The 13,338-nt window shown below is 41.5% G+C and overlaps 1 protein-coding gene across 3 annotated transcripts in view; it reads right to left on the reverse strand.

The window, feature by feature from the left end:
- Positions 1 to 45: 45 nt before the first annotated feature.
- USP8 (ubiquitin specific peptidase 8) overlaps positions 46 to 13,338 on the reverse strand; it is a 32,914-nt gene continuing 19,621 nt past the window's right edge. The window contains exons 11-20 of one of the 3 annotated variants that reach the window (XM_081169992.1): positions 12,676 to 13,284; positions 11,362 to 11,448; positions 10,771 to 10,851; positions 10,185 to 10,447; positions 8,693 to 8,905; positions 6,489 to 6,699; positions 2,534 to 2,770; positions 2,243 to 2,385; positions 933 to 1,065; positions 46 to 703 (exon numbers count right to left, since the gene is read on the reverse strand). In XM_081169992.1, coding sequence (XP_081026118.1) covers positions 518 to 703; positions 933 to 1,065; positions 2,243 to 2,385; positions 2,534 to 2,770; positions 6,489 to 6,699; positions 8,693 to 8,905; positions 10,185 to 10,447; positions 10,771 to 10,851; positions 11,362 to 11,448; positions 12,676 to 13,284 — 2,163 coding nt within the window. In that variant the 3' untranslated portion in view covers positions 46 to 517. Of the gene's footprint in view, positions 704 to 932; positions 1,066 to 2,242; positions 2,386 to 2,533; positions 2,771 to 6,488; positions 6,700 to 8,692; positions 8,906 to 10,184; positions 10,448 to 10,770; positions 10,852 to 11,361; positions 11,452 to 12,675; positions 13,285 to 13,338 lie in introns of all 3 variants that reach the window. The other 2 variants (XM_081169991.1, XM_081169993.1) reach the window with 2 other exon arrangements.

A 13,338-nucleotide genomic window follows, 5' to 3' on the forward strand; every position in this document is an offset into this window, starting at 1 on the left:
TATCTGTAAGAATGAAGATATTCTAGACAAAACAAAAGCAACCCCTTTTCTGTTCCAGTGGTTCTCAAAGGACCACATACCTTTATTATATACATACTTCGCATGTGCAAGTCTGCAATCAATATGTACACATACATTCCTACCTGTTTACATCATTCTAAGATATTCACAGTAGAATCAAGCTTAAGGTTAGTGTGAAAAGGCATAAATGTGGGAGACAAAAAAGATATTGTTGGGTTCAGGGGCATTTTAAACCCATATATTAATGACTTTTAAAAAGGGCTAAGCTAGATTTATCATTTTGGAGCATTACTAAAAATAAGTGGTTTCAAAACTAATTGTTCCATATTATTAAACGGCAGAGTTAACAATTTTTGGACTAAGCAATAGCACTAACAGACACCTCAGCTGAGAAACCGCTGCAAACATCATCTTCAGCAACGGACCTTTTATTCATCACAGCTCAGATTATAGGATGCATTTACAAAAAAGACACCAATATTCTTCAAATGTTTCTTTATGTGGCTATATCGGCGGTTCGCTGTTCAAAAGAAGTGTAAAGGAGGATATAAGCAGCTGAGGATTTCACAGAGGATGCAGAGATGTCCGAGACTTCATGATCATCAAACTTAAACCATCGCTGTTTGGCAGCATTTTTGCAGTAGGCTGTGTAATGTCCTCCATCCAGCCCTCCGTAATGATTCTAGACAGAACAGGAATGAAATTGGGACCACAAAATGTTATTTGGCCCGAATACTTCCCAGTACTCAAAAATCAAGGCATAAACTACTCCCAAGTGCAACCGAAAAGAATAAAGCCTTCAAGGGGGAAATGTTAATAAACAACACTACATTGCACACGGTTGCTTAACTGGTGATGTTATATACAGATTAACTGGCAGGTAAGATTCATAGCTACACAAAATTACTTACAGATACTGCAAACAGGTTATATCTCTTCAAGTTACTCTTTGGGCCAATAACATATTGCGATAAGTCAAGGTTTTCCAATGGGAAGTCCACTGATGACTGAAGCTTTTGCTTCCACCGTCCATCGTAAGAAAACCTAGGCATGAAAAGCATTAAGAATTACATTGAAAGCTGAAAAGGTATTACGGAAAAAACTAAAGCAAGGATTTCCACACCGCTGTTCATTGCACATGCTATGCCACCATACTGTTTTGTTGCTTCTGTTTTGTGTTTTTATCTTGTGAAGCGCTCTGAGATCTTCTGATGACGGGCGGTATATAAATCTTATAAATAAAATTAAAGTAAAATTTCCCAAAGTGTCACCTCACAGACCAATTAGTTGCTTATGTGACCAAATAGCAGGATGGCTTAGGATGAATATCACATCCTGAAAATCTCTTGCTTTTGTTTAAGGAGATCCTACCCCTTGGTTTAATTAATTTGGTCAGCAGGAAACCAATTGCTTCAGGCCATACTGCCAATGTAACATGCAAAGCAGGGGCAAGGAATGTTTTCTGGCTGGCAGGCCAAATATTTATCCCCCCACCTGCGCTGGGTGAAATTTGACAAGTGGGTGGAGCTGCCCACCAGTCAATCACCCAACACCACTATGATTCTGTGCTTTGAAGCTCCAGTTGTCAGGACTTTAAAGTATAGACTAGTTGAAAGTCCTTTTGCAAGAAGCCCTGTGGGAGTTTTAAAGAGCAATGTAAAACTGCAAAAGCGCTTTCAAATAGCCCTGCACTGTGCTTTGGCTGCATGTGCCTGTTTCCAGGAGAGCAGCCAAGACAGAATTCAACCCCACCCATTAGTTGTCATCACCATAGGAGGGATGTCAGCTGACTAGGTGTGGGTTTTGAGAAATGGGTTGAATTTGAACCCCTGGAAGACAAGACTGGCCTGCGAACCAGAGTTATCTACCAAAATGTAAAATAAGCCCATAAGAGACTCTGAACACATTACATTTCTCCCCTCAAAATACGTATGTTATGCATCCTCCAACACTACCCCATGCAAATATATATTTCAGAGACTACATTTCTCAACATTATACACAGCTCAGTGTACTCAGTACTTCTTTTCATGCAAATGTTCCCCGGTTCAATTCTGCAGCAGCACCAGGTAGGGCCTGGAATGTCTCTGATATCCCAGAGAGCTGCAACTGAACCAAATGGACAATATGAAGCAGCTTCCTATGTTATATTAAACAAAAAAAATCACCTTAGCGCTTTTAGGAAGACTAAATAATCTGTACAGTTACTTTTGAGTCTTACCGCTTCAAGTGCACTAACAAAACAGGAGGCAGCTTCCAGATTTCTAATTTTTTCAAAGAATCTCTTCGGGTTTTGCAATGACTACAATGAAATCTATTGTTATCTGTCAGTTTTTCTTCTTTGGAGAATAATCTAAGGCATTCCTGGGGCGGGGGAAGCAAAAACAAAACACAACCTGAATTCAAAGGTTTAGAGCAGAGGTGAGGATTTATAGGAACAGTTTTGTTGAAAGAAAAACTGGGAAAGTTAAGCATTGTTAACTAGTGACCTAAAGTCACTCATTTGACTAACCTGTAGGGTGCATTTACTGGTAGATGCAAGTGGCAAGGACAAATGCATAAAAGCCTCAAAGGTCCGAGACTTTTTGTGACACGTAAGACACTGAACTGTGGATTTGAACTGGCCTTGGAAGAGAGCAACGATAATCGATTCATTGAGCAGTTTGTGTTTGTGCCAGGCAAGTTCCGCAGCTTTGAAGTCATCCAGATTATCGTTATTTTCTTCTTTGTAACGTTTTCTGTTGTCAGCCTGGAAAGTTGGGAAGTTAAAAAAAAATGCTTATAGCATACCTGAAACACATGAAGGTAAGTTTTACAAACAGGAACATCATCAGGTGGAGCTATGGAAAGACAGAAGGAAGGTGATAATGCTAAACATGCAAACATTGAAACAGATTCTTTGAGCACCCTGGCTACATTGTGCTATTGCTTTTTTTCTTGGCCAGAAGCATGGAAACCTTCTGCCAAGAGTCACCGATTGAAAGCAATTATTTGTACATGCGAGAACAGATGGGTAGTTTTCTTTGAATCCTTTTGTTTGCTTTTCTTACCACTAGTCTCCTTTTCTCTCATGTGTTTGGCTTATTTTGCTACTGTTGTTTTATCGTTACAAATATACGCTTTACCGAACGTGTATGTAAACAAAAAACCCCAGCAAATGCATCTTTTTTAAAAAAGAGTCACATTTCTTTAAGGGCCACATACCAGCAGTGAATGGGGCCATGCTTCCCCTCTTTCTCCTCCCTCCGCCCCCAAGGGAGCAGCTGCCAGGCAAGTGACAAGATTGCTCTTGATAGAGATCTGAACAAATAGCTTGCAAATGCTCCTAACTTTCTCTCTCTTCACTTCTTTTGGTTCTTGCCCCTTTCGCCCTCCTCCTCTACCTCCGACTGCCCTGCCTGCTGCAACAAGCCTCCAAGGCTTACAGCGAGCTTTTAAAGCAGGTGAGTATCACCAAACCCCATACTGAAGATGGCATGGAAAGCTAGGGCTGAGCAATTGGGGTTGGGGGTAAAGGCCATCTGGAGAGAACATGGCAAAAGCAAGATTCAAAACTGGTGATTCAAATCTGTAGCTCAGCTTTTTAGCTACATTCCACACCAGTTTGTACACTATCTATCTACAGTCGTATCTTGGTTGTCGAACACCTTGCGACTCAAACGTTTTGGCTCCCCAACGCTGCAAACCCAGAAGTGAGTGTTCTGGCTTGCGAACGTTCTTTGGAACCCGAACGTCCAATGTTGCTTCCGATTGAGTGCAGGAAGCTCCTGCAGCCAATCGGAAGCCGCGCCTTGGTTTTCAAAAGTCGAACGGACTTCCGGAATGGATTCCGTTCAAGAACGAAGGTACGAGTGTGTGTGTGTGTGTGTGTGTGTGTGTGTGTATAAGATCAACTGAATCATGCCATCCCTGCTTGTAATCTAAAGGAAGTTCTCAAGCTTGGGTAGCTACAGGCTTCCTAACTGAAGTTGGGGAAAACTGAAGATGGAGAATTCAGTTGGCAACATTCTCGTGTCTTCTCTAGTTTACCTGCGCAGGGAGGTCCAATTCAAAAGCTTGCGAAATGTTGAATAGAGTCTACACATACAGCGGAATATGGCAGAATGGACCATAGCACTTAATTGTTGCTGGGATATCATGTTTTTGAATGCTCCTTATTTTAACACATTTTAAGCAGAATATGAGCCCAAAAGGCAAAGGGATGGGATAAAGGTTTCTTATTTATACCGTACTTTCTATTTGAAGTGAGTTTTTCTTTGTGGGGGGGGGGTTAAGTGAGGGAGCGTTTCAGAATGGTGTTCCCCCATCTGCAGTCTGAAGAAGCACAGTCCATTCTGCAATTTAATTCTGCTATTTGTGTAACCTAACTAAGAAATGGCAGTTGCAATGGACTGGAGAAACGAGACACACTCAAATAAGGTTATAACCATAACCTCCTTTTTGCAGAACTTTGTGTTTTAGGAACAGAACACTGAATAGTTACAGTGGCATCCAAGAGTGAAATGAAGAACAGGGTTTTTTTTCTATCACACTCATGACATGGCAAAACAAACAATAAATCTATGTACTAGACAGAAGATGGATAATAAAGTTTTGGTTTACTTACTCTCTAAGAGGACATCATAGTTTTTGTAAAAATAGGAAGGAAAAAAAAGACTGAAAAACAGATCTTGCAAAAAATAATAATAATCCAGTTATTACACTGCTAATTTCAGGAAAGGTAAGCTAGATGAGGATAACATGATGGACAAACCTTTTAAAACTGAACTCAGTTAATAAGAAAATAAATCCTTCAAATTCAAAAGGAAACTAGTATAGTTGTCCTTGACAGATTGTGCCCAATTCCTTGATCGTTACAAACTGGATATTGCAAAGCAGTTTTATACTAAATATCTTGGCTATATTTATAGATGCTTTCTCCTAAATAATTCTGATTAGAGATCAGTTAAGCTGCACACATCTGCGTGTGAATTAGAGTTTCTCATTCTTTACGTGGGCATTTTAGCAGAAAGAAACAATGATGAACTCGATGGGGAAAAAGAGTGAATATTTTGCTGTAATTAAGGATCTTAGGGCTAGCATTGGTTTGATTAAACAGAAAGGCAACCTTTCTGGTAATCACTCATCTCAACCAGGAGTTCCTAGAATTTGTCCTCATCAGTACATAAAGAATGGTGCTTAAATACCCCTAGTATTTGTCTTCATGCTACTTGGCACATGCAACATAAGAGCAGGGCTACTCTGCACAGTCCCACTTCCTATTTACATGTTTATTTTACACATAAGTAGAATGCCTGCGTAGGGCGACATTCTCTCTAAAAAGCATGAATGATCTCGTGATTTTTGCACCAGCTTTTAGGAAACTGCTTAATGAACATAGACATTGTTCTGCTGCTTCACGTCAAAAAGTCTTGACCAATTGAGTATATCACCTGCCAACTGTATCCCAGCTAGATATCCCTGTGCAGCTCAAAAGCAAAGCATCCTCCGTTGTTTCTCTACAGCACCTGGTTCTAAAGAGCTATATGGAGTCAATATGGCAAACTGTCCCTCCAAGGGGGGTAAAGGCACAAAAGCAGAATCCAGAACAGCCCAACAAGGACTGAGCACGCTCAGTGGCTACAGAATGTGTGGATAGGCAGCAAAACAAGACTTTGTTAGAATGTCGCTGAAGATTAGGTTGGGAAGTCTGTAAAAAACACTGCAAGATAAAATGTATATGGTGCGCTGTTAAAACTGAAAATGCAGGGGGGGGGGGAACCAACAACAGAATGTGGAGTGTCCGTTGGAATTAAAAATGGAAAATGGGAGTTTGCAGAATGGAGCAATCTAAAAGGCAGCTGGCTGGTTGGCATGCTAAAGAAAAGCACTCGACACTATGACATCTCGTTGGAGGTCCCACTTGCTCATTGGTCTATGCTAATAAACATCAAAAATCCCATGGCAAATATAACTATGCAATGAGTGAAGAAATAATTTTTAAAGATTTACAGCCAAAGCAGTAGCTGCCCACTTTAGATTTTAGGTCAAACTAGGTGTGATGTTTGTCATGTAGTCTGCCCAAGTGTACTTGAGTACTTCCTTACTCTCTTTAAAAATATATCTCCCACTTTTCACCACATAGGCATCTTCACATCTGAAGGCGGCCCTGTTTAGGGAAGTTTTGAATGTTTTATTGTGTTTTTAATACTCTGTTGCGAGCTGCCAGAGTGGCTGTGGCAACCCAGTCAGATGGGCGGCATACAAATATTATTATTGGTCTCAAAGTGACTTACAACAATAAAACATGCAGAATTAAAAACCTAAAGAATTTAAATTCTATTTTAAAAGCAAAACAAAACCCAAACACTTCAAATAGCTTGTACGGGCAGAAGTGCAACCCCTCATGGTTCAAACAAAAGAGGAAATACAAAATCTTTTGGTGTGTTAAATTCTGAAACGAAATGCTTAATTTTCATCAAACTTACTTTATTTAAATCTTCATGTAGACCATCCATTAAGAACAGAAGCAATTCTTGAGAGTCTTGCTGGCTGTACCCTGCAAATTGGTCGTTGATCTTCCCAATTGTAAATTTAAAGTCTTTTGGACTGATATATCTGTATTGTCCGGTCCAGAGAGCTTTCACGATAATGCCAAACTCCTCTGCAATTTCACCTTTGTGCCCTAAGAAATTTGACCTGCAAATAACGAGAGAGTTTAATGGCTGACACCGTTTTTAGAGACATAATTATCTGAAACAAACAGAATGCTGTCACTTGCATGTTTATCCTTATTCCCTGAGTGAAGCAATGTATACATCAATGGTAAAAGACTGACTAAGTGAATATATTTTGCCTACTTTGGAGAATGCTGTATGGCCCCTCGCCTTCAAAGAGGCCAGGCAGGCTGGAACATGGAAGAGGGTATTAAGAATATAAGAAGAGCAGTTCAGTTCAGCTCAACATCCAGCTAGTTCAGAGCTTTGAGAACTTAAAGAAGAGAAGTCGCTTGATCCAGGGACGTATCTATTGGCCTATTGCGACCTCTTTTTCTTAATGGTGTCTGCTCCTGCTCAAGCTGCACAGAAAAAGCAATTTGGTTCCAGAAATTCATTCTGATTGTGCAGATAAAATGTGACTAATAGAATTCTACAGGATGGGGTTAAAAGGTAAAGGTAAAGGGACCCCTGACCATTAGGTCCAGTCATGGCCGACTCTGGGGTTGCGGCGCTCATCTCGCTTTATTGGCCAAGGGAGCTGGCTTACAGCTTCTGGGTCATATGGCCAGCATGACTAAGCCACTTCTGGTGAACCAGAGCAGCGCACGGAAACGCCGTTTACCTTCCCGCCGGAGTGGTACCTATTTATCTACTTGCACTTTGATGTGCTTTCGATCTGCTAGGTTGGCAGGAGCAGGGACCAAGCAACGGGAGCTCACCCCGTCGCGGGGATTCAAACCACCAACCTTCTGATCGGTAAGTCCTAGGCTCTGTGGTTTAACCCACAGCGCCACCCGGGTCCCTACAGGATGGGGTATTAGGGTGCAAAAAACAGTCCAGATCCAACGATCCCCAGATGGTGGAGATGTCAGGTCCCATCCTGGTGCCCAGGCATCTTCACTTGGTGGTCGCAAGCCATTGAAAGCCAGGTTCAAAATGTGCCTGGGGCCTGGCTAATTTCGAACACTGCTCACACTGTTCAACCAGATGCCTACAGAAAGCCCACCACAGAAAGCTCTCTCCTCCCTTGTGACTCCCAGAAACTAGCATTCAGAGACTTCTTCTTTGGCGATTACTCGTAGCCGAGTAAGATTGTCTTCCATAAACACGGTTTTAACAATGAGTCCGTAAGTGACTGTGGAGGCCAATTCTGGATCCACATGTCCTTCCACAGTGGGGACATTGGTTTCTGGGCGGGAGTTGATCATGGTGTGGATTTGCCAAATGTGTCTTCCTCCTAGCACGTTTCTCCCTTGCATCCTGAGTTCGAGTGTCTTCAAAGCCCATGACACCTTTGGTCAAGACTGTTCTCCAACTGAAGCGCTCGCAGGCCAGTGTTTCCCAGTTGTCAGTGTTTATACTACATTTTTAAAGATATGCCTTGAGACAGTCTTTAAACCTCTTTTGTTGACCACCAGCATTATGCTTTCCATTTTTAAGTTTGGAATAGAGTAGTTGCTTTGGAAGACGATCGTCAGGCATCCGCACAACACTGCCTCAGGCAGCAGAGGCAGAAGACAGCCATTCTCTACTACAGGGCCCAAGATGTGGAACTACCTGCCCCATGAGATCTGCTTAGCTATCACTTGGTCACACTGTCCAGAAAAGGGCTTTGCCTTGTTTGGCTGATGGTACTTATTTTTTAGAGCTGGTGCACTTTAATCTGCTGTATTCCGTTTGATGTTTTGTTGTTTTCATATTTTGTTTTGTATTTGCCTTATCCGCTTTCAAGATAAAAGGAGCAAGGCAGTAGATATAAGAGTAAATAAACCAAACCTTGCTTAAAGATAAATCATAACTATGGCTATTCAGTTCCTGGGAAGACTATGCCTACTGCCTTAAGTTCTGAGATAAATGTGCTAAATAAAATAAACACCACTACGATTTCACTAAAGCAGCATATCTAAATATATGAAACAAGTTTCGCACTCAGCTGTGTGTTAATGGAAGCAAACAAACAAGCAAATAAATACCGGTTGATATCATCTTGATACAAGTTTCTGTTGAAATAATCAGCCAAGTGCGGTGCATTACACAGGCACTGTAACACAGAGTTCATATAGCAAGTGTTTCCCAAATTACGGAGGCCGGTCAGAGCTGGTCCCATTCCACCAAATACAGGGTTGAGATTACGAATCTGAGACGCAGAGAGCCTTGAGATTTCAGTTTTAGGATAGCTTACTGGTCTGTAAGGAAAGAGGTAATATTAAAGAGTGAAATGTATTTTCATGCTTTTTAAAAAAAATTAGAGCCGAATCCGTCTCTACAGTGTCACTAGCATGTCTCTCATGAATCAATGGAACAAAAGTGTGTTTCCAGAAATCTGTGGGAACAGACAAGTATGCACTATATAATATTAACCTGCAGCCTTTTTCATTTTAGTGAGGTGGCAACGACTTTTTTAAAAAAAAGGTTCAAGTGCTTTTGTTACATATGCCACTGCAAAATTTTACTTTGTAGAGTAGAATATTAATACAGATTAATACAGATTTAACCTTCTCTGTCTGCTTGACTCTCTTACGAGACTTTAAAGTGCTTAACTTTGTCTTGATCATGCCCAAACGCATTCAGATTACAAATACTAAAGGATACTCGAGAGTCTTTGTGATAGCTTGCTCCTTTCAGATAACAAGATATCCTTGCCCTAGCAAGCTATAAGTATTAAAATAGAAACATCAGGCTTTCGAAGGTTGGAAATGAAATGCTGAACCAATAGTTTGTGTGTGTGCTAGGCCCAAGTGATATCAACGCCAGCTAAACATCATGATATACTGATATACATCACAATGTCTGAAATAAGGATGTAACTACGTAGCAACTGCTACTACTTAGGGGTCAAAAACTGATACGTTTTTACTTACTGTTAACATATTGTTACGACTGTTATTTTATAGTACAGAGCAACAGGGGTGGCAAGAATCAGGAGAGAAGAGATGACTGGCTTTCCCAACATCACAATTTTTTACATAGCAAACACACACATCGTGATTTACGATGTATCGCCATGTCAGATATTATGAAATCGATATCACGATGTGGACTTCAAACTTATTCTGGACAATATATTGAAACAACAGCCAGTCGTATGTGGGTGGGCATGTATATGTGTGTGTTCATACACAAACTTAAAAGGCTTGCATCAGATTTGTTCTAACCAGCTTTTATGGGAATAAACACGTCTCTGCAATATCTACACTGCGCATGTGTGGGGGAACCTTTGGCCCCCCCAGATAAAGAGAAGCTCCCATCAGCTCCAGCAACCATGGCTAAGGATGATGTGAGTTGTAGTTCAGCAACATCTAGACAGCCAAAAGTCCCCCACACCAGACATGGTGGAAAGTAATCACACAAATGGCAAACATTTCTAATCCTTTACATATTTCACTAACTGTAAAAGACATTTTTAGCAGGTACCCTAGAAAATCATGTCTTATAACACCGTTTGTGAGTTTCCAGCAGACGTACTTGTTCTCACGGTTGATAGTAGGCTTGAGGGTGATTTTCTTTGTCTCTTCCTCTTGAATGGCCTGGGTTATGTCTGGCGAGGAGTAAGAGCGCTTCAATTTGGAATGTTCCCTTTCCCGCTGATCAACAGCCTGAGTCTTTGGTTTATGTGTTGGCGGGGTCGATGGTGGAGTGGCTGACTGAGTCATTTCTGGTGGATACATGTGAACTGTATTCGTTGGAGTGTGGTAGTAACGAAAAGTCCCTGTGACTGGCTCCAGAAACTTCATGTGACATGTGCACAAAGAGAAAAGGGAGCAAGTTATATGACAATTGCAAAGATAGCACAGTCACTTTTGAAATTCGTATTTCTTTCCCAGCATAACCCAGATGGAAAAGTATTATAATGGCCTCTAGAGTGACGTAATATTGGCATATTATTGGCTTGCGCCACTCTTCTCAGTCTTACAGGTTTAACTTCTGGGTCCAATTATATGGCCATTACCATATTTTTCTCAACATCCAAACAGTAAATATAAAAATGGGTTCAGCGCAAGAGTGTTCACAAGCAGAAAAAACCCAGAACATCAGAAGACATTCTACTCACCTTGACCCAACCAAGTGGCAGTCCTGGTATTATCCTCCCCATCTCCTCACTCCGTGCCCTTGTTAGTGGCTCCCGCTGAGACTGAAAAGAACAACACAGATCAAAACTGTGGGTCTTAAAAGATACATACCTACTTTGGCTATCCTCAGCATTTTGCAGGCTTTCTGCATAAAGGAGATTATGTGTTTTAAAAATTCAAAAAGTTCAAGTTATCAATGTTTGGGGCTAGTGCAAAACACCATCCTGTTGCACATTCAAAAATCCAAGCAGACAGGATGGTTACTTCACACTACGTTAGATACAAGCCACTGTATCTATTGGGTTGTATTCCACTCAGTCCTACTCAGAGCTGACTGACTGAAATTATTAAACCTAGGTTAGACATGTCAATCAATTTCTATAGGTCTACTCTGAGAAGGACTACCACTGGCTGCAACCCATTATTATTATTTATGAAAAATAAAATATTGAAATGCATTTTATGAAATGTAACACAAACAGTTACATGACAACGAATGTAAATTGAGGCCATGTTATGACATTGGCACTAGGTTTCAGCAGCTAGACACAGACACCTCACAGTGAATTTACTTTATTTTTTTCAGAGTCTTGTTCAGTATCATCTCTAATGGCTTCTGGCTTTTGGGTGTCTCTTTCTGGTTGTCCTGTAACCCCAGTCTGCTGTAAAAAATTTTGAAAGAGAAACTTTCAGTTTTCATTAATTAATTTATCAAGCTCCAAAACGCCTCAATGTTAGTATAACATGACTGCAATACACAACAGGATCACATAAAATAGCACTTTACTCTGGATGAATCGCTACGGAGTACAAAGACACCCAAAACAAAACACTGACAAATTTGAAGATGTATTTCAAAGTGAAAATTGCTAGATGCGTGAATTGTATATAAGGAATACAATTTTCTAAGACTCACATGGTACTAGCCAAAACTGCCCTGTAAGAAAATTGCTCCAAAACCTCTGGATTCTCAGCTGGAAACCTGCAGCGAGTTCCAGCCCTTGAAAAACTCTGCTGAACATGCTTGGTATCGCTACTAGTGAGCAGTCCATGTTTCAGTCAGATATTTGTGAGGTTCCCCCCCCCCACGAACATTATGTCCAAGGAGAACCCCGAACATGCCAATGCTTGCCAATCTTAGATCATCTCATCTGAAACACCTCTTAGTTCCTCAGGGATTTTTTCTCTTCCCAGAAAGCAAGTCATGATCAGTAGAAGTGATCAGTAAAAACAACAACGGTGGCAAGCCATTTCTATATGTATCTGCTTTTGTGGGGGTGGGGAGGAAGAGCAAAACTCCTTAATCAGCAAATCCTGTAAATGAATGGGTATTTCTTGTGGCAAGGATTAAAAAACAAAACCCTCTGAATCACCACTGTCTTCCTTTTTTTTAACCCTCTGTTGTGTTTTCAGCGTCTGCTGCCTCCTGTTCTACAAAACACCTAGCAATCACTTCTGTGCTACTCTAACCTTATGCTTGAAAATGTGGAAAGGTGGGTGGCTTAGTGCCTTCCTGGGAGCCATGAGTGACATGATAGGTTTACTCACTCCTCTACCACATGTAGTGGGGATGGGTGTGTGGGAAGCCCAATGTTCCTGCTGTGTGAAAGGTTCGCAGGAAGGTTTCATGTGCGAGATAAAGGAATCTATGGGAGCTTCATTAAAACCTCTCAAGCCCTTTCCCTATTAGGAATGTGCAAACTCACTCGTCTGCCTTTCTCCCTCCACGATTCACCTAACTTGGGAACTTGCCTCCTGATAGGGCAGGAGCTGAAACAGTAACAGTGCCTCTCTGGCTTTGATAGAATTACTCGTTTTCAGGGGGGAAAGGGAAGACTCTTTAGACAAAGCAGGATGCTTGCCTTTTATACCCATGAATTGCTCACCTTGCCTGAGCCAGAATCCACCCTCATGGACGCCCGGGACTCCTCTGCAAATCTGCGCCTCTGCATTTCTGGTGTCCAGGTAACCTTGTCTTTTTCACCCACAACTATTTTGTCAGTGTCCGGTTTTCTGACTTCAGGGGATTCATTTTCAGTTCTGCTTCCTTTTTTCATGTCTGTGAGCTCCTTGGGCGCATTCTCCACCTCTTGCTTCTCAGCTGCCCCTTTGTTGGCCGGCTGGTCTTTTTCTCCCTTCTCTTTCTCTTTTGCTTTCTGGAGGTGCTCCCTGCCTTCCTTCTCCCTCTGCTCCTCTCTCGCTCTCTGCTCTTGTTCTTGCTTCTCCTGCCTCAGCTTCTCTCTCTGTTCTTCCTGTTGCTTCTCCTGCAATTCTTTTTCTTGCTTGCTTTTTTCCAACTGGGAAGCCTTTTCCGCTGGTAGGTGGCCTTTCTCCTCCTCTCGCAGACTGGCCTTAGCATCCAAGGGAGGCTTTGTGGAACGATCTGGAACCACTCTGCCATTTGAAATGAGCTGCTTGCCAATGGTTGGGCTTTCAGCTCTTGGCCTGTTATCAGTGTCTGGTATTTTTGCTGAAGGCTTTTTTGTACGATCAATCTGAAAGGGCAAAAAAGTTAAATAGACATATTTTGGTAAGATTTGCAAGCGACG

This window comes from Podarcis bocagei (assembly GCF_964188305.1).
Source record: "Podarcis bocagei genome assembly, chromosome: 14".
Lineage (NCBI taxonomy): Eukaryota > Metazoa > Chordata > Lepidosauria > Squamata > Lacertidae > Podarcis > Podarcis bocagei.